The sequence below is a fragment of the Protopterus annectens genome, chromosome 13.part0 (genome assembly GCF_019279795.1).
Source record: "Protopterus annectens isolate FY-2018-M chromosome 13.part0, PAN1.0, whole genome shotgun sequence".
Classification (NCBI taxonomy): Eukaryota; Metazoa; Chordata; order Ceratodontiformes; family Protopteridae; genus Protopterus; species Protopterus annectens.
Genome location: NC_056747.1, coordinates 446,136,598 through 446,159,431, shown reverse-complemented (window position 1 = coordinate 446,159,431; position 22,834 = coordinate 446,136,598). Strand labels below are relative to the sequence as shown.

The window sequence follows — 22,834 nt, the reverse complement described above, 5'->3', positions numbered from 1 at the left end:
TGACTATCTAACCATAGCCTCCAGTAAGGCTTAGGGCTGAAGGAAATGATAACTGCAACTGTCATCATCATCATCAACCTCCATCTTCCCATTTTCTACATGGGATATGGGTGCATGTTAACTGTCACCATCTCTCTCTCAGTTCAATGTCAAATTCCTGTCTTGTTCAATGCTCATGCCTGATTGTTGCAGATCTTCTCTCATACAATCCATCCACCTCTTTGTTGGACACCCTTGTTTCCTCTTACCTTTCTCCTCTCTGTCCCAAATCTTCTTCATCAGATCATCTCCATGTTTTCGGCACATGTGCCTGAACCACAGTAGTCTGTTCTCTTTGATCTTTTCTACAATTGTAGCTAGTTTGGCTTGTACTTTTATGACCCGGTTACTTCGTCTGTCTCACAGTGTGCATCCTACTATATATATATATATATATAGATATATATATATATATATATATATAGATATATATATATATATATATATATATATATATATATATATATATATATATATATACAGTGGATATAAAAAGTGTACACCCCTGTTAAAAATGCCAGGTTTTTGTGATATAAAAAATGAGACTGCAGTAAATCATTTCAAAACTTTTGTCACCTTTAATATGACCTATAACCTGTACAATTCATCTGGAAAACAAACAAATCTGTTAGGGGAAAAATATATAAAAAAGTGTACAATAAGCTGGTTGCATAAGTGTGCACACCCTTAAACTAATACTTTGTTGAAGCACCTTTTGATTTAATTACAGCATTCAGTCTTCTTGGATACACACCTGCCATCAATTAAAGAGACTCTGATTAACCCCAAATAAAGTGCAGCTGTCCTAGCAGGATTTTCCTGACATTTACTCAGTTGCCTGCTACAGCAAAAGCCATGGTTCAAAGGGAGTGTACAAAGCATCAAAGGGATCTCATTGTTGAAAGGTATCAGTCAGGAGAAGGGTACAAAAAACTTTCCATAGCATTGGATATGCCATGGAACACAGTGAAGACAGTCATCAAAAAGTGGAGAAAATATGGGACAACAGTGACATTGCAAAGAACTGGACGTCCCACTAAAATTGATGAAAAGACAAGACAAAAGCTGGTCAGGGCGGCTGCCAAGAGACCTACAGCAACACTGAAGTAGCTGCAGGAATGTCTGGCAAGTGCTGGTTGCATACTACATATGACAACAATCTCCCGTATTCTCCATATGCCTGGACTTTGGGGTAGGATTGCAAGATGGAAGCCTTTTCTTACACAGAAAAACATCCAGGCCCAGCTAAAATTTGCAAAACAATACATCATGTCTCCCAAAAACGTGGGAAAATGTGATATAGTCTGATGAGACCAAGGTTGAACATTTGGGCCACAATTCCAAAGGGTATGTTTGGCGCAAAAACAACACTTTGCATCACCAAAAGAACACCATCCCCACGGTGAAGCATGGTGGTGGCAGTATGTTTTGGGGTTGCTTTTATTCAGCTGAAACTGGAGATTTAGTGAAGGTGGAGGGAATTATGAACAGTTCCAAATACCAGTCTCTTTTGGCCCAAAACCTTCAGGCGTCTGCTAGAAAGCTGAACATGAAGAGGAATTTCACCTTTCAACATGACAATGACCCCAAGCTTACATCCAAATCAACAAAAGAATGGCTTCACCAGAAGAAAATTAAAGTTTTGGAATGGCCCAGCCAGAGCCCAGACATAAATCCTATAGAAAATCTGTGCAGTGACCTCAAGAGGGCTGTGCACTAGAGATGCCCTCGCAGTCTGACAGATTTGGAGCACTTTTGCAAGGAAGACTGGGCAAATATTTCCAAGTCAAGATGTGCCATGCTGATAGACTCCTTCCCAAGAAGACTGAATTGTGTAATTAAATCAAAAGGTGCTTCAACAAAGTATTGGTTTATGGGTGTGCACACTTATGCAACCAACTTATTATACGTTTTTTATTCTTTATATTTTTCCCCTAACAGATTTGTTTCTTTTTCAATTGAATTGTACAGGATATAGGTCACATTAAAGGTGGGAAAAGTTTTGAAATGATTTATTGTGGTCTCATTTTTTATATTACAAAAACCTGGCATTTTAACAGGGGTGTGTACACTTTTTATATTCATTGTGTATACACACACACACACACACACATATATATATATATATATATATATATACACACATGGCTCTATTCTAAACATTGAATTCTGATATAACTGAAATTCATTTTCAAGAGACAAAAATTGCGAAACGTTGAATACCTGAATGGCAAATTTTTCCCGGGGTAAGTAAACACTTGCCCAATATGCCCTTTTCTTCACTGTAGTGTGATCTCTGAGTTGGTGTATACATTTGGGGGGGGGGCATAGCCCCCCACCTAGGTGTTTTTATTTATTACAGTGAGTGTTTTGCTTAAGTTTGGACAAGTGTTTATTTACCCTGGGAAAAAATTTGCCATTCGAGTATTCAAGGTTTCACGATTTTCATCTCGCAAAAATGAATTTCAGTTATATGAGAATTTGATTTTCAGAAGTAGGTCTATATGTATATATATATATATATATATATATATATATATATATATATATATATATTATATACATATATTTTATATATATATATATATATATATATATATATATATATATATATATATGTATATATATGTATATGTATATATGTGTGTGTGTGTGTGTGCGTGTGTTTTATATATCTATCTATCTCTATATATATATATATATATATATATATATATATATATATATATATATATATATTTAACATTTGTTTACTGAGAATGTCCGACTTGGACCGAGACTATTTTCAGCAGAGGTCCGGGGTAAAACACTCCAGATGTATGTCTTTGGAATGTGGGAGGAAACTGGAACACAAGGAGGAAACCCACACGAACACAGGCGGGACATGCAGACTCCACACGGACGGCACTTCAGCCAAGAATCGAACTGGAGAACCTCTTGCTGTGAGGCGACAACTCAAACCACTGCACCACTGCACAGTCCATATATACACACATATAGTCATATTTATCCTGTGTGTGTGTGTGTGTGTGTGTGTGTGTGTGTGTGTGTGTGTGTGTCAGTGTGTGTGTGTATCTGTAGTAAGGTATATTTTAGTGGGTCATTAATGTGAGCTTCTGCCAGTTTCCTGTTGACGTACCTGAGACATACCTCCCTGGACTACATGAAAAGAGACATAAAGGAGCTCTCTGAGCATGTAGCCCAGGCCGGTATGACCATGACCTTGAGTAGCATCTTACCCTCACCAGGAATGATGCCACAATATGAAGACAAGATGATCAATTTCAACAATTGGCTTAAGTACTGGTGTCATTCAAAGGGGATCCAATGCCTGTCAGCTTGGGATGATATGCTCGACAAGCCACGATGCTTCGCTAGGGACGGCTTGCACCTGTCACCCCTGGGCTTTCGGATATTGGCAAAGGCTCTTGCTACCCCCATAGTGCCTTTTTTAGGCAAGGCTCAAAAGACAAACCCACCTCCATAGGTATCACAAGGGATAAGAAACTAAGAGTAATGCTACTCAACGCCAGAAGTCTAAACCTCAAGATGCACGTACTCGAAACTCTCCTTAGCATGGAGAACATCGATATCTGTGCAGTAACAGAAACCTGGTTCAGGGCACCCGAGAGCACCCCAGAACTACCAGGTTATACCTCATACCATGCTTTTCAGCCCCAAAACTTGGACTGAACCACAAAAGGAGGGGGAGTATCGATATTCATCAAAGATACCCACACCTCCAGGTTGGTGACAAAGCACGAAGCATCAGAGACTTTCCATGTGCAACTAACAGTGGGTAAAACTGCCTTCCAGTTTATAGCCTGCTACAGACCACCCTCCCAAACCCAGGAACCTCACTCAGCCTTCCTGATAACACTGGAAAATATGAAGGTCTCTCCAAACACCATTATATTGGGCGACTTCAACTACCCAAACATAGACTGGGAGCATTACTCTAGCTCCAACACCCTAGCCCAGAGGTTCCTAGAATTTATAAACTCAAATGCTATGGAACAACTTGTTACCACTCCCACAAGAGGGGAAAACATAGTGGACCTGATCATCACCAACATGGGGACTCTATGCTCCAGACCAGAAGTGTATCCCTCACTGGTAAGATGAGACCATAAACTAATCTCACTGGATATTCACATCCCGACCCCACCCCATGCCCAGAAAACCACAGTGAAAAACTTCTCTAAAGCAAATTTCACACTCCTCAAAACTGAGGTAGAATCCTTCAAAGCCCCCGGGCCTGTGGAAAATACGGCCCAGACCGCAGAATCCTTTATAAATGCATTCTATGAACACCTTCAAGAATGCATGGATCATGCGATCCCAAATAAAACCAAGACCCAATCCTCCAAAGGCAGACGTCCTGTCTGGTGGACCCCAGCCATAAACAAACTATACAATAGAAGGAGGAAGCTACTAAATGATAGAGCAAAATCCCAAAAAGGGAAGGCATCACTGATCAGTATTAGCAAAAAACTATGGGCACACATAAAATTGTCTAAGGCCAGCTTCGAGAGAAAAATTGCACAGGACACTAAGGATAATCACAAGGCTTTCTTTAGTTATGTTAGGAACCTGGGTGGTAATTCCCAGATATGCTCAGAATTAGTCCAAAATGACAAAAATACACCAAACCCACAGACATTGCCAACATCCTAGCTGACAGGTTCAGCAAACTTCTCCCCTCCCACCAAAAGGGCAAATATCTATCCCAGCAGAGTGCTGCCCCTGACATCTCAGATGCTCAGGTAAGAGCCGCCCTCTCCAAAGCAAAAAACACAGCATCAATAGGACCAGATGGTGTCCCGGGCTGCGTCCTACATGAACTCCAAGAAGAGCTAAACCCAAACATAAAACTACTGTTCAATCTCAGCCTTATTACAGGATATGTGCCCAAAGAGTGGCGTACAGCAACAGTGGTCCCTCTCCATAAAGGTGGTGCCTCAACAGATCCTGGAAACTATCGCCCATAAGCCTGACTAGCTTGGTCTGCAAAGCTATGGAAAGGATCATCATGGACCTCATAAATAAAGATATTGGGGACCTACAAACACTGGATCCTACCCAGTTTGGCTTTGTTAAGGGCAGATCCTGCCTCTTAAACCTGGTTGATTTCTTTGAAACAGTCACCAAGGCCATTGACGAGGGGAAGGTGGTCCACACAGCCTACCTGGACCTCGCAAAAGCCTTCGATACAATACCCCACTCGGGCATTATAGATAAGCTTACCAGTTTAAATATAAACCCCTATGTCACTAGATGGATTGCAAACTGGCTCAAGGACAGAACCCACATGGTTAGAATTGCTGGAGCCATGTCAGACTCCAAACCAGTTACAAGTGGTGTCCCACAAGGCTCAGTCCTGGGACCTCTCTTGTTTGGTATATATTTCTCGGAGGTACAGGCCAACACGGAAGGACTATGGCTGACCAAGTTCGCAGATGACTGCAAACTGGGCGCCATAATCGACTCTCCAGCCAACACAAGCATCCTCCAAAAGGGCCTCATAGAAACAGACAACTGGTGCCAGAGCCATGGCCTCAAACTAAATGCCAAAAAGTGTATAGTCATCCCCTTTGGCAAAAACAAAGTGCCCACAAATTACCACATAGGTGGTAATCTATTAAGTACAGAAGAAGTAATTAGGGACCTGGGGACCCGAGTTGATAGCAATCTCTCATTTGACAATCACATGGCCAAAGTGGTTAGAAAAACATTTTATATAGCCCACCTAATCATGAAGGGATTCACATCTAGATCAGGGGAGGTCATCGTGCCTCTTTACTCATCCCTCATCAGGCCCATAATTGAGTACAATGCCCCTTTTGGGATGTACCTTACCAGACACCTGCAGCAACTGGAAAGACCCCAAAAGTACCTCACCAAGAGGATCAAAGGGCTCAAACAGATGCCATATGCTGCCCGGTTAAAGAAACTCCAGCTCTACTCAGTGGCATACTGCCTGTTCAGAGGCAATCTGTGCCTGACGTATAAAGCCATGTCCAACCCAGAATTAATGGACATTCTGCACCTCAGAAAATCCAAATCCCATTGAGTTACACGCTCGAGAGACTTGAACCTCAGCACTGAAATAAATAGGACATGCTCGAGGGACAGATTCATAACTCAGAGGCTCCCTTCACTCTGGAATAAAATCCCAGTCCAGGTTAGGCAGAGTCCCTCATTGACTCTCTTCAAGAGGAATCTTGATGAGTGGATGGGTGATTGTAGGTTTACCCCAGGTATCACTTCTGTGTCACTGTTAGACAGAGACACAGTATACTAACCTCGAAAAAGGCATAGCAAAATAAATTTAAAATGGGTGGCGAAAGCCAAACACATTCTGGCTAGGCTTATAAATGCCCTAGGGCAGATAGCCTAGTATGAACCTATGAACCTTTGAAATGTTGGCAGTCAAAATGGTGAGTGCTGACAAGCTGAAAAAAAAAGACTGAAAACCCAAGTAAAGAGCAAATCTCAAAGATCAGTTTTCTCCTTTAAACTTCTTTTTTGCAGGGGGCAAGCCCCCCCCCCAAAAGAAAATGTATATGTAATAATTCTGAGATCACCATACCTTAGAGAAAAGGGAATATTTTGAGAAATGGCCATCTCAGACTTAACTTATGTATGTACGTTTTTCTGACTTTCAGTCTGTGTTTTGGGACTGTCTGTAACAGGTCCTGAGATTTCAATTAGTTACCTCTTTTGCTGGGCAATAGGTAAGTTCTTGTTTTATTCATTACTAAGGCTGCATGCAACTTTTGCATGCTAAAATAAATTTTGCAAGACATGTAACTGTATATGGGCAAAACTGTGGGAATCCTGTCCACTCAAACAGGACAATTATTCTTACCCCCCCCCCTTTTATGGCCTGCATATACCTGTACTGGGTAAATGCCATGGAGAAACCTGTTATGAGTGTCTAGAAATGTAGCACATGGCGTCATAGTTAAACAGCCTCTGTTGCCTAGTAACAATGACAAGCTTCTCCTGACATATATGTGACAACCAATTTTCACTTTAACAGCCCTCTTAGCCTAAGTATTTCAGCCAGCACACCCCGAAATCACATATGTGTCTCATGCGCTGCAATGTGTGACCACTGTGTGCATTCCTCTTAACCCTTTAGTGCAAGAAATCTTGACAAAGCCTAAAGTAATGGCGGGGGGGGGGGGCAAAGGCTCAAAAATAGGAATGCATTTTAAATATTGCTCTTATAAATATGTAAAAGTTGATATAATAACAGGATTTGTGTTAGCATGCATTTTCTGAAGGGTTTGAAGTCTGAAGCTCAACTGCCTACCATTATTTTGTGACTTCAGTCCACAGTGATTTTCTAGAAACCCACAAATTCTATGAGGAACAGTTCAAAAATGTGATACAAAAATCTGGTCATTCTGCGAAAATCTTTACAATTAGGAGATATGACTGTGTGACAAAAATGACCATACAATAGCTGTGTTCCCATTTGTAATACCATGCCTGTCCAATTCTTTCCTGTACTGGACAGCTTAGCCAAACATCTGTATGTGATGTTTAGCCTACTGTTCACAAACTTTTGTCATAGGTGTATGGTTATGCTGATGTTCGGTTCAAGTCACAGATCCCAGGACAGATTCTCACTTTGTCTCCCTTCTGGATGGGCTTGCATCTAGTGCCACTGTGATAGTATTGCCTCCTCAACATTTTAAACTGCAGGCAGAACCAAATGGGCTGATATGGGGCTTCATGTTTTCTCAGAGTACCACCACTGCTCCTCTTGAGGCTGCAACAGTGAGTTAGTGCACTGCATCTGGTGTGGAGATAACCACTGCCCAGCAATATGCCATTTATCCCTGATACTACCAAGTGCTTCATTTGACCCCTGATATGTGAGCCACACTCGGATTCAGTTGATGGATGTTTTGAGCTATAATCCAGACGCAGTCGGAAACCACATAATGATATCTCACATCAGGACAGACATTACCAGGTGACAGTGGAGATTAGAGATGATGCCATGCTAGGTATCTTAATGGCTATGGTGAAAATTGTAGCTATCATGTGCACCTCTATGTGGAGGATGTTTAGTGTTGCCATCACCAATCTGTCCAGTGGTGGTGGTGTCTGTGGCCAAAGGTGTATTCATACGAAGGGTGGTTGCATTTAACACCTGTCACAAGCACACTGTGAACCTGCAAGACTGTAAGTATTGCCCTCCAGCACTCATCATCGTGGGCAGCCATGAACCAAAGCCTTCAGAGATAGAATACCTCACCAGTAGTCTCCATACTAGTCCCAATCTGCCATGCCACAGAGAGTCTTTAGTTCCTCTGTCTCCAGCTGCCACAATTGTTCTGTTACATGGCCTCATTCTGGCACCCATTCTGGGTCAATAGAAAGCCCTCCCCTTCTTAAGACCCACATTTCTCTAACTGTGTTGACAGCCATGTGGTATTGTGGCTCTAGGCAACTATGCAAATGGTAAGAGCTGTGACCCCCACCACCCTTCCCCATTGTCACTCATCTTGTGTATATTTAATAAGACGATGAGGCTGGGTGTTCATTTAAGTAGTTCATTATACACAAACACATCAGAATGGTTGACTAAAACATTAAACTAAATGAACTAATTAAATGACAAACTACTACACAGGTATGCTTTCACTCTGGCTGCTCACTCAAAATGGCACTCTTGCTTGCACTTGCTCAGTACTTATATGCACATGCTCACTGACTGGAATAGCTCTTAAAGGAACATGCACACTTTGAGCTACATCCTCCCTCTATAACTAATTGGTCATACAAATAAACAATGACAATCATATGAGCATGTAAATTATACAGATACACACTAGAACTGGGCTTAGCAGCAGTGACAGTCACTGGGGAATGTTCTTCTTGAGGACTTTCAGAGATAGTTTCAGGAACAGGCAATGAAATGTTCTCTGGACAGGAACATTAGATAAATCACTCTGAGAATTAGAGTCTTTGTTACAAGCAAAATATTGCAACACTGGCAAAGACACCTTTAAGAAATGTTTCCGATTCTGTCTAAATTCCATGCCTTGCTACTCAGTGATGTACAATCTCGATTCTTCACGCAAATGTTTCACATGTTCAGTTTGGTCAAATCCTTTCGCTGTCTGCATCCTCACTATCTCTCCTTTTTTAATGGATTCAGAGATTTGCTGGATTTATCATAATAGGACTTTTTGGACAAAAGCTTCTTTAGGAGTTGAGCTTTTACTGCTTTGTTGTTTTTTTAGCACTTGGAACCAACAAATTCTTACTGACTGGTAGTGTGGTTCTGATTTGTCTCGACTTAACCACTGAGCAGGTGAACCAAGAAGATTGTTGCAAGGTATGTTTCTGAGATTTAGGAGATTTAGAAAAATATCAGTGTTGTCACATTTAGATTTCTCCAACAGCTGTTTTGCACTTTGAACTGCAGGTTCTTCCAAGCCATTTGATTGTTGGTATTCAGGACTACTCGTAATATAAATAAAGTCCCATGTTTCAGCAATTCTTATGAACTGCTGACTTGTAAACTGTGCACCAGTATCAGAAATGACTTTGTGCGGACTACCATGGACAAAAAAATGTATCTTCAACTTAGTAATGACAGTACTGAACATGAGATTAGGAACTAAGTTAATCTCGAACCAATCTGAATGAGAGTCTACTAATACCAAGTTATGTTGACCATTCCATTTGAAAATGTCTGTATTTACTGCCAACCAAGGTAGTTCAGAAATCTGGCTTAGCTGAAGTGGTTCTTTTTGTTGATGTGGATTAGTACTATTACAAACAGAGCAACCTGAAAGTTCTCTCTCAATGTCTTTTGACATAGAAGGCCAAAATACTAGTCCTCTATTCCTTCTTTTGGTAGAATCAGTTCCTGGGTGACCATGATGCAAGATTTTAAAATACTCTTGTTGCAAGGATTTTGGAACAATCACTTTTGGACCTTTCATGATGATACCATCTTCCATCAAAATCTTGTCTCTATAAGGAAAATACTGTTGCACATCTGGTGGTAAACAAGATTGCTTTGATGGCCATCCTCAGCTGATACAGTGGTTGAGCTTCTGGAGAATTGGATCTGAATCTGTGTGAATTTGAAGCTCATCAAGATGTGTGGAAGAAATTTTTCTCACTTCTTGACTCCAAAACAAAATCAGGTTTCTCATTTTCATGCTGTTCACTGGCTTTTCTGGGTGATCTGGATAAAGTATCAGCAAGATAAAGAAGATTGCCTTTTGTGTAGACCAAGTGAAAATTGTATTTTTGCAATTTCAGCATCATGCGTTGTAATCTCGCAGGAGCTATGTGCATTGGCTTTTTCAAAATAGTGACCAAAGATTGGTGGTCAGTCTCAGTTTGAATAGGTCGGCCATAAATATAATTATGAAACTTCAAACATGGAAACACAATTGCCAAGAGCTCTTTCTCTATCTGAGCATACTGCATCGCAGATTGGGTTAGAGTTCTGGATGCATAGGCTATTGGTCTATCCTGCTGAAGAATGACTACACCAAGACCAAATTTCAGAACATCACAGGAAAGAGTTACAGGTTCATGAACATCATAATCATCATAATATCTTAAAGTAGGTGGACTGGCCATTCTCTGTTTCAGGACATCAGATGCTGTTTGGTGTTGTTCATACCAGGACCAAGTTACATCTTTGCATGTCAGTTCTCTGAGCTACGCTGAAAGGTCACTCAAATCTGGAATGAACTTGCCCAAATAGTTGACCATGCCAAGAAAACTTTGTAAGGAAATGACATTGTCTGGAGCTGGCATCTCAAGAATTGCAGCTTGCTTGGAAGGATCTGGTTGTAAGCCTGAACTAGTAGACAAATGGCCCACATACGTAACTTCTTGTAGCCTGAATTTGTATTTCTGAGGACCCAGCTTAAGATTCACTTTGCAAGCACATTCCACAACTTTCCTGAGGTTTCTATCATGTTCGATTTCACCATTGCCTCCTATAACAGCACATGGATAACCAGAAGAAAGTTGCTCCATTGCACACTGAAAGACTTCACTGGCAGAGTTTATCCTAAATGGCAATCTCAGAAATCTGTACCTTCCAAGTGGTGAAAGTGGTTAGGAATGAAGATTATCGGTCAAGTAAAATTTCCCAAACTGAACTTTTTACACCTAAGACAGTAAAAAACAGTAGGATTTGGCATAAGAGCTACAACTTCTTTGACTGTATGCATTGGACGATGAGGACGTTTTAGTGTTTTGTTCAAATATCTTCGATCAATACATATTCTAATATCATCTGAGCTTTTCTTATGAGATACAACCATGGAGGATACCCATTCGGTTGGTTCTTCAACTGGACAAATTATACCTAGATGCACCATTTTGTCTAGCTCAGCTTTGACTCTGCCCTGCAAGGCTACTGGAACTTTCCTTGCTGGTCTGATGACTGGGCTTACTGCATGGTCTAACTTCATGGAGTACACAACTGGGAGTTTGCCTAACCTGTCTTCAAAAATATCAGCATATTCAGAATAAATAGTTTGTGTGAAATTTTCATTGTTACACATGCTTACATGGTGGACTTTTGCATTAAATGAAAGCACTCCCATTTTCAAACTGTCTTTGCAGTCTAACAATGACTGCACATGCTTTTTGACTACACAAAATTGCAAGTCATAGCTGTTCCCAGCAGAGTAACATGAAAGTACTACTGAGCCTTTAGTTTGAATTTCTTCACCACCATAAGCAACAACTTTGCATGTTCTCTTTTAAAAAAAGAATGCACCCCTTTTGAGTTACAGAATATTTTGAAATGATTTCACATTTTTACATGTGTGACACTGTTGACCAAAAGCTAAGCACTTTTCCCCATCTTACAACAATTAACAATAAAGTTTGGTAATGCAGCTAACTTTGTTGGTTTATGGATGGTGCTAGAGTTGGAAGCAACCACAAGCCCTTTTGGTTTTGCTGAGTCACCCTTCTGCTTCACTGAGCATTCTCTGGATTTTACTGGAGCTGCCCTGGAACTTGCTAAAAAAGTTATGGGTTTCAATGAAGCAACCACACCTTTAGATCTGTGTCTTTTAATCATGTGCTGCATACTATCAACATTAGCAGTGGAAGGCACTGGAAGCATGCATTTCTCATTTGTAAGCATGTTTGTGTGCTTTTCTATGAGCCTACATATCTGAAAAATCTCTATGGCCTTATTCAAAGTTAAATAACTGTCTCAAAGCAAAATCTTTCTTACTGCATCATCTTTAATACCACACACAAGCTTGTCTTTTATCAACTCATCTCTTAAATCACCAAATCTGCATGTTTTTGTCTTGTTTCTCAAATCAGTTATATATACTGCAAAAGTTTCAGCAGGCTTTTGATCTCTTGTATAAAATATGTGCCTTTTCATTTTAAGATTTGTTTGGGGGTTACACATTTCTCTAAATTTACATTTTAAGCACTCAGGATTTTCCCGGGTTTCAGCCAGTAACACTATATGGTGGTTTCCCCCTCCTCTGCGTACGCAGCTGGAGCATGCACAAATGAACGCTCTCTATCAATGGCTTCTGAACCAGCTAAATTAAGCAGAATAAATGCCTTTGTGTGTGCGTCTTTGTCAGAAAAAAGCAGCCTGTATGAAAATATCATACTCTTGATCAGACACTCTCCAGTTTTCAACAACATTATTATCAAATATAAGTGGAACAGGTCTGTGAAATCCCTCTACCATGCCAACAAATTGCTTTAGACACAGTATAGACCTGGTCCTTGTAATTATGTATAAACACACACATATATATCAGGTACTCAAAAAAAAATATTCAGCTGTACCATAAACTTTTTGAAATTACCGTTTTTTGCAAAATAACTGTACTGTAATACTGCACAAAAATGCAAACACTTTGCACACTTCGGATAACTTTAGTCAATATGAAAAAGAAGCACACAGAAAAAAATATGGACATTTTCTTTTGTTTTTTTTTTATATATATATTTTTTGTGATTCGGAAGTTATTTCAAACAGTTTTGTAAGCATTTTGAGTATTTTTATCAACATATCGTAATTTTGAACATTTTGTTTAATTAGAAAGTCATTTTGAATGGTTTTAATGCTTCATTTTATATTTGTTGAGTAAAAATCATTTAAGCGAGATTTAGTACCCAGATCTGTCTTTCTGACCTGTTTGCGAGTCATTTGAAAAGGGATGATCCACTCTTGTATATTCCTCCAACTGTAACTGCCTGCCTCATGGTTTTGAAGAAGAAGTTTTACTTTGCATCCCATTCTGACACCATGTCACTCCTCTTCTGTATATTCAATAAGACAATGAGGCTGGGTGTTCATTTAAGTAGTTTATTATACACAAACACATCAGAATGGGTGACTGAAAATTAAATTAAATGAACTGACTGACTACTACACACACATATGCACGTTTTCACTCTGGCTGCTCACTCAGAATGGCACTCTTGCTTGCACATGCTCACTGACTGGAATAGCTCTTAAAGAAACAGACACACTGTGATCTACACCTATGTGGTACAAAAGGAAATGTCTACACCACAGTGTGACCGGAACATGCACTGTCCAGCATACCATTAGATACCACTGCGTGCATCAGTTTTGTGTGTGTGTGTGTGTGTGTGTGTGTGTGTGTGTGTGTGTGAGTGTGTGGGATAGCGCACTGCTAATATATACATGTCAGGATCCATAGACCTGGATTAGTTTTTGTTTTGCCTGTGCTGCCGTATACTGTGCAGGATGCAAAATGGGGACTGTGGCACAGCTGCTGGGCGCTGACTGTCCCCATTATTGTCACAGGTAATGGAGACTGAGGAGATGATTGAAATGACCTGCTGTACAGCATCTGGATATGCCTGGGTGGATAGTTAGGCTGCCTGCTTCCTGATGAGCAGATTGTGTGGCACACAGTAGGCTACAGGTACTTTGCATGCTGTAGCAGGGGTGTACTGTAGTGTTCCCACATGTGCCTAGGAAGCAGAACTAAGATTTCAGGAGAACAAACACATACTTCAGTATATTACAAGTGTGGGCATGGATCATGCTGTAATATGTTTCATCCATACTGTCTAGGCTTGTTATGGACATCATCATCTAGGGCTTCTTTGTGTATCCTACATTACCTCCAATACAGTTGGAAAAGATGGCTGATCTGAGACATGTAGTGTGTGTGTGTGTGTGTGTGTGTGTGTGTGTGTGTGTGTGTGTGTGTGTGTGTGTGTGTGTGTGTGTGTGTGTGTGTGTGTGTGTGTGTGTGTGTGTGTGTGTGTGTTTGTCTCCATGGACTTACTTAGTAGATGTCCCTGGGGGATATATAAACTATATGGAATATACTTGTAGCTAGGATAGTAGTCAGAGCTTCATATACCTTTGGTATTCTCAAATATGGGAAGTCCATGCATTTCTCCATTTCTAGTCTGTGAGCGATACATACCAGCTAAACCCTGTATGATTTATCTATCCACACAAAACTGGTCCATGAGCCGCTGGTCTGTCAGCTGGGGGTAGGTGATCCACTGGCAGTACCATTTTCGGATGCACTGATGACCACTGCATCATGCTTCCCAGCGAAGCTAACAGTACTAATAATGAGAAGCTGCTGTTGTGCCAATGCTGCTGCGGCTACTTTGAGAATCTTTGCTAGCTGCAGATGCAAAGGGTTTTACTAACCACTTGCATTTATATTTACACATAACTGTCTGCATCTTTTCTATAACAGCTGATTATGAACTGTGACTTTCATTTGACAGATTGCATTTACATGTCATTAATTCCTGATCTGACACCACCTCTTAATTTACAGTTAATTATATTGTCATTTGTATACATCACTTTCTACATCTTTACCTTGTTACTTACTAGTGCAATTGAGCTGCATGAATCGAGTCTTAGCTACATGTTCTTGCTTTTGCCACAATGGAATGTCATCTATTAGGCAAGTTGTCTATGAATCTGCTCCAGTATTTGAGTATGTAATAAGTATTATGCACAATTTTATATAGTACATCTGACAAACATTTTCATTGGTTAAATAATTATGTCATAACTTTGGATATTACATAGTCATTTGTAACCACAAAAATAAAATAGTTGTACTGTTCACAATAACACAATCTTACCTTTGTCAGTCACAGGAAAAATCTTATTATTAAAAATGAATCACTATATAGTAACAATAACATAATTTGCAGTTATGCTGTGACTCACCTCCCTGCAAGTGACGCTATTACACAATAAAATGTTCCATAACATGCCTTACTGCTTAAATATCAGTAGAGTGATGAGGCTCATAAAAGCTATATTCCACTGTTTTCATTTTATTTTTCATACGTTTGCATGAAAATATGATCAAAAGCAGGATAATATATTTGAAAATATGTCAGTATAGTTTGTTTTCATTTATGTAAATGTATGATTGCCTTTGTTGTAAGTGATGACTCAATAAAGATGTTTCTTGTTTAAAACAGCAGCATAATAGATACTGGATTTTATTTTATGAATGATTAGACTAGCTTATTTGATATAACCTGAATTAAAGATATTACAGCAATTAAATAATGTTTCTTTTAATACAGAGACAAATTTGCAGCATCTTGGTAAAAGAATATGTGCAAACAGTGATAAGCTAGGAGGAAAAAATCCCTCAATATATAAGTTACGTCTTCAAAAGCATGGATCTGGAAGACGATATAGTTTTGGAATGAAGACAAACAGAAACTTTCAAAGCAAGACAATAATGGTTCTTGGTGCAACTGGAGCAGGGAAAAGCATGCTTATCAATGGGATGATAAATTATATCTTGGGAGTTGAATGGAAAGATGATTTTAGATTTAAGTTAATAGATGAAGGTACTGCCAAATCACAGACTGAAAGTCAAACCTCTCACATAACTGCATATGAAATCAAGCATCAAAAAGGATTTAAAGTTCCATACTCAGTCATCATTATTGATACGCCAGGGTTTGGGGACACCAAAGGAATAACTCGAGACAAAGCAATCACTGACCAGATACGTGAATTTCTTTCTTATCCAGACGGTGTAGATTCCATAGATGCAGTATGTTTTGTTACCCAGGCTTCACTAGCACGTTTGACACATTCTCAGAAGTACATATTTGATTCTGTTCTTTCTATTTTTGGAAATGACATAAAGGAAAATATACTAATGATGATCACATTTGCAGACAGTCAAAAGCCCCCTGTTTTAGAAGCTATCGCAGTTTCTGGGATACCCTGTCCAAAAGATAAAAAAGGAGATCCAGTTCATTTCAAATTCAATAATTCTGCATTATTTGCTAATAATTTATCAAACAGAGAATCTGGTGATGGTGATGATGAAAGTGAAGATGAAAACTTTGACAGCATGTTCTGGAGGATGGGAATGAGTAGCATGAAAAACTTCTTCAGTTCATTAAACCGATTGGAATCTTGCAGTTTGCTCCTAACTAAAGAAGTTCTGAAAGAACGTAAACAACTTGAAGCTGCTGTTGAGGGGTTACAACCTCAGATCCAAGCTGGCTTAGTAAAGGTGGAAGAGCTCAGGAAGACACAGCAGATATTGGAGCAACATGAAGCTGAAATAGAAGCACACAAAGACTTTGAGTTTGAAGTTGAGATAATAGTGCCTCGACAGAAAGACATCACTAAGACTGGCAATTACATAACAAATTGTCAGAAATGTCATTTTACATGTCATTATCCATGTAGGATTCCTAATGATGATGGTAAATCTGAATGTAATGCTATGGACCATTCTGGAAAATGTAAGGTTTGCCCAGGTAAATGCATTTGGAATGTTCATTTTAACCAAAAGTATGGGTGGGAATATGTGTCTCAAACAGAGAAGAGAACAGCTCAAGAAATAAAAGCTAAGTATGAAAAGGCTAATGGAGGCAAACTGTCAGCTCAGCAATTGTTTCAAAATCTTGAAGATGAGTTTCTTGAAGTTCAAGATAAAGTATTAGAGCTTATTGAGAAATCATCAGCGTGCATTAAGCGTTTGGAAGAAATTGCATTAAAACTCAACCCACTTTCTACCCCAGAGTACATTGATTTGCTCATTGCAACAGAAAAAGAAGAGAGAAAACCTGGATTCATGACACGGATTGAATCATTAAATCAGGTGAAAGAACAAGCAGTGCTGATGACAAAAGTTGCCAATAAAGAAGATTTGCTTCCTAAAGAATGGGAACAATACAGAGAAGTACAGAAAAGGAAAAAAGGAATCAAAGATCACATTATAGACTTTCTAACAAGTTGGAAAATCTAAGTGTGTGTGTGTGTGTGTGTGTGTGTGTGTGTGTGTGTGTGTATATATATATATATATATATATATATATATATATATATATATATATATATATATGGATTCCATACACTTGGTCGAAATTCACTTGGTTGAAAATGATTACAGGCATTGCACTGCACTAAAAGCTCACTTGACTGAAAGCTCACTTGGTTGAAGTTCATTTGGTCGAAAATGGAAAGTAGCCCCTGCCCCACTGCAGTGCAACCCTGGAGTGAGAATATTAAATAAGGGAGGGTGTGGGAGGGCACAGCCCCCCACATAATTTTAATGTATTGACTGTTATAAGAAGGTATATCCATTAGAAACACATTGATATATATATATATATATATATATATATATATATATATATATATATATATATATATATATATATATATATATATGTTTAGTAAAAACTATTAGCATAATATATATGTATATGCTGTGAAATTTCTGTATACCCGCCTTTAAAAGTCATGATTGAAAAGGGTCTTTGAACTGCAAACAAAATAAATAAATAAACTGAGAGTCCATCCATGTAGCAGAACCCTGATCTTTTATATCTTTATATCTGGTGATTCATTGTGTTACTGTATAGTTTTTCTTCACACCTTGCACATACTTTGCATTTTCCTCACACGTCAGCTGCTGGACATACTTTGCGTTTTCCTCACACACACATTAGCTGCTGGAAATAAAACAGTCTTCAGCTATACACAGAAGTTTGTTACTTTTCAAGGCTAAGTTCTTATTTCATGCAACTGTCCACAGTGCATTCTCTAATCATTTCCCTTCTCTGTGTATTATGAAACTTAATGCAGTCATTGCTTAATAATTAGGCAGTGTTGCTAAGAAATCTCCTAAGACCAAATGCTGCACTATTAACTTTAACTATAGTGACTGCTTGCAGTGCTAGCTATAACTGTAATGTAAAATCATGTATATTACATCATGTATATTACTGCTGTGGAATCACATATATCCATACTATGTTTATATGGTGTCGAAATGCATGCATAAGCAAACTCTCCACCCTCTGGAGCAAGGTACTCATGCAGAGCAGACTTTAAAAAATAGACTGCTGCAAGTTTCTATGCATTTTGTATACATTTAAATATAAACAATACAGTAAATGATGCAATAATAAAGTTGTTGCAATTAAAGCAGCTTATTTTAAAATGGTATTTTTGTCTTTGATCTTTTTAATCATTGGCTGATGTGCATCTTTGAGTCTTTGTCTAAAAACCTTTTGGAAGTCTGAATAATTTAGAGATGTAGAGATAGTCATTTAATCGATTGTAATAGTTCAGTGCTAGCACTAAGAGTCACAGACTGCTGTTAGGTTTGCAGTATATTCTATAGTAGAATAGGATAGATGCGATTATATGGCCCATCTACAAAAGGTGTCTCTTGTATGGTGCATCTTTTTCCCAAACAAGGTTAACAATTTGGTGAAACCATAAGTAAACCAGAATAAGTGAAGAGTCCATTTGCCTTTTCTAACCCATTCTTCTACCTCAATGTGTCTGTATACATGAGCCAAGCAGTAATTGCCTCTGCCCTTTTTGGAAACACCCTTGTTGAATTATCACTTGTGACACAGGCACATTTATATAAAAGTAATCAAACCATATTAACAAATTCACATGTACAACTGCTTTGTTTTGTTGACACATTTAACATTGCTTAACGGCATCAGTAAGACTCTCTGTATAAAAGTGTTCCATACCTTTGTGCCCATTTCATTGTTAGGTCTTTGCCTAAGTGTGCATGCACCTTTCCATTCTAGCTTCCATGGATTTCTCTTCAGTGCTCCTTACTGATGCCAGTCTAGCTACTTGATAACTGTGCTTCTTTTCATTCATTATAGATATCTTACATCGTGGGGCCATGTCTCATATTTTTAGCAGACTTCAAAAGCCCCATATAAGGGCTTACCATGAGTCTTCCAATCTTGTCTCTGCCATACAGGTATCCAGACTGTCAGTCCTTTATATACTTCTAAAATGTCAGTGTAAATATAAACTTTTTCTCCAGGTAGTGAATTACTGATGAACAGTACTATTGCACATAACTCAGCCTAATTACTGAAGCCCACATAAATCTTCATGGCATCTATGTCTTCCAGAAATAACAGGTCATGCTAATTTATGTTATATTTGGGACAGCTCAAACGTAATATTAGCTCATTCTCATAAATACCATCACTCCTTCTGCACTGTTGAATCGTGGGCAACAAGTGTCTTTACCAATTATCATCACATAACTACTCCTTGATGGGGAAGTTTACCTTTATAGTCACTGTTTGCTGTTTTGTTATTCATTCAACACAAAGCAGAGTCATTTACACTGGTAACACATACTTCCATAAGTGGCTGTATTGTACCTGTGTTCTAGTAAAAGATTTGGTCCAAAATCTCAATGGTCACTTCTGACTGGTGCAGTCTTTTTGCTAAACCCCCCAGACATTGCATTGTTTTGAACAGTCACTTTGAGAATAAATGGTTGGTGAGGGTCTATGATATCCAGTACTATGCTTTGTCATAGAACTTTCTTCACTTCATTGACTGCTGAATGCTGCTGTGGCCCCCATGTAAAATGAGTTGTCTTCTGATTTGTGTGGTAGGTGGGGTACAAAATTAGTCTAAGAACCCCATCAGTCCTAGAAAGTGGACCCAGTCCTATATTTTGTCATACAACTTTGTTTGATTCATTAAATGTTGTTGCTGTTTTGGACCCCATGTAAAATTAGCCACCTTCTGAGTTATGTTGTAGATGGAGTACAAAATCAGTACCAGAACTCTATCACTCAAAAAAGGCTTGTGCTTGGTTTTTTTTTTTTGTATGCTTTTTGTTGCAGTAGCTTGCATTTTTCTTTTTGGTCTATACTATATCATTCTGAAAAATGTTACAAAAAATCCTCCTTGTGTTTTATTTTGAGTAACAGCCCTTCCATGATTCAGAAAATGGTGTATTGCAGTTTGCAGTACAACTTCTGTATCATCCTCCTCCCTTGTAATCATAATGTCATAAATGTGATGGAATACAGTCATTTTTTCCAAGCTGCAGTTTAGCTACACTTCTTGCTATGAGCTCATGACAAAAGGTGTGGCTGTGTGAATATCCCTGGGGTAGCACCCAGAAGGTGTACTGTCTTTCTTTCCAGATGAAAGCAAATTGAGCTTTGTTCTATTCTACTATTGGAATTGAGAAGAAATGGTCCAGTAACAAAAAGCAATTTCTCTATAAGGGTTACAATGTCAGGAATAGTGGCTACAGTAGTGGAACAAATTTATTCAGTCGTCTGTAATCTACTATCATCTTCCATGATCCATCAGGTTAGTTATACCAGTATGCAATAACTCTCAAACTGTTTCCAGTACCTCATTAGGTCTTCTGGGTATTTGATACTGTGTATTGTTCACAACCGTCTTTGGTGGTGGGATATAAATCTTTTCCCATTTAGCTTCACTAAGAATAACAGGCTTGTCTGTACAGACAGAATAGTGCTCCACCCAAACTTTGAGGGGTCTTGCTGAAGTTTCTAAGTTCCCCTGTCAGTATATTTGTACCTAAAATGTGCTCTGGTATGGGGCTTAATACAGCTGCAGTCCACATAGGGTAGACTGTCTATGAAAGGCTATTTTGACCTTTGTGTTTACATAAGTTGTTTTTGCAGCTCTAGCCATGTGTCATTACCTGTAAAAATAGTTATTTCAGTGCCTGTGGTTAGTACCACGTGACATGCTGTAGTCAGTTATGCCAGTAAATTGCAGGGGGTACATAAGGGTGCTGGTCCACATGTATAATTGTTCTCACTGAACTCTTAGCTACTGGGGACTTGTCTTCATGTCATAAATATTTTTCTCTTGATGTTTTCCACTACTGCCTTCCTTTTTTCTCACCCCATTCTCTGCTGTTATCAAACTCAGATGGCAGATCAGGCTGTAACTGAGTCTAATCTACACAGTCTTTCTAAACACTTTGTACAGGAGTTGTCTCTTTCTCTGAACTTTCTTTCCTTCTCTTTCCTCCCCTTCTTTTTTGCTTCTTTTTTTAAATTTCCTCTCTGCTTAGCCCATCAACATATTCTACTGATATTCCCCATTTAAAAAGATTTATAGACATATGTTTTTAGTTGTTGTTTTCACCATGTTGTCGTTCGTTTATTCTTCGTGTCTTTCTTTGCTTCATGTCTTCTGTTAGCTCTCCAGGTTTAATTAATGTCTGCTGTCCAGCACTGCCTCCTATAGTTGACAATAACTGTCCTTTATGTCATGCAGATGCATTCTTTATTAAACTATTCTTCATAGCAGCTGACATTACTTGTGAACTGGGGATACTTTCTTATCTTCAGAGCACAACCTTGATCGATGTCTAGTGAACAGATAGCATCTAACACTGCCATCTCTCTTAACTACTGTGCAGCCTCTTCTGTTTTCAAGATTTATGTTTACCAAAAGCTAAGTAGCTTCAGATCAAGCTAGGCAAAAGTCATCTGCAAGCTAGATAATCAGACTCTGAACTGCCGCATCATGTGAGTGTAATGTATTACAAAATCTGTTTTAAATGTGGGTAATATACTAGCCAGGAACATTTGTGTATCTCTTCTGCATTATCCCAAAGTCAGAGAAATCCAGTTAACACAGCCTTTCCTGATTTCTATTTATATGTCTGTATCAAGTTAAGTGCCTCCTTTTTTGAGTATATGTTCTTATTCTGTCCTTGACCCCCATTTTCTGCAGTAACATCCTTTCTGTCCACTACAATATATGCTTCTGTTAAAGGTATTTCTAATGAGTCATAATTCTCATTTTCATCCTTATCTGATAATAGGCAGTTGTCTTCCAAGATGCCTGGACTGAATGCTGAATTACACAGTAATGCACACAATCTAGCTGTAGAGGGAGATTTTGCTTGTCCCATCCCATGCTGTTGTCTACACTATTATATTATTCTTGTTGATAAAGAGATTAATCTGTTTTCTGCTTCTACTTCAGTCAGTTCTGCTTTTGCTAAATCGTCTGTGACTAAATGGTGTTTATGCTCAAGTTTTTTGCTGTGCACTTCTGGTAAAGCTACTAAAAATAACCAAGCAGTTAACCAGCTGTGACAAAGGGGGAGACTGCCAGCACAGTTATCTGGAATTTTGTCAATAATCATATGTTGTTTGTGACTAGCAACATGATTTATATAAGATGTTGGTGTTGCAACTGTATTAGAACTGTATGTCATGTGTATATCAAACTGGTTTGTACAGGTGTGTGTATTAAAAAGATATTTTATAAAGTGCTTGTGCTTAAAATGTAACTACAGTGTGCTCTGCTAAAGAGAACAGAAGTGTACATGCACTATTGTATCTGTTTAAATGTGTATGTTAACAGAGGAAACAGGAGGATTAACATCAGTCCAGCAAACTTCAGAAAAATAACCAAAATTAAATTACTTTATGGCTAGGCCATAAAAGATGGTATATTTCAGTT

The 22,834-nt window shown here is 38.8% G+C and overlaps 1 protein-coding gene across 1 annotated transcript in view; it reads left to right on the top strand.

Moving 5' to 3' along the window:
* LOC122787397 overlaps positions 1–17,365 on the top strand; it is a 71,105-nt gene extending 53,740 nt beyond the window's left edge. Inside the window, exon 3 of the mRNA XM_044054092.1 lies at positions 15,637–17,365. Coding sequence (XP_043910027.1) covers positions 15,637–17,330 — 1,694 coding nt within the window. The 3' untranslated portion in view covers positions 17,331–17,365. The remainder of the gene's footprint in view (positions 1–15,636) is intronic.
* The last annotated feature ends 5,469 nt before the right edge of the window (positions 17,366–22,834 follow it).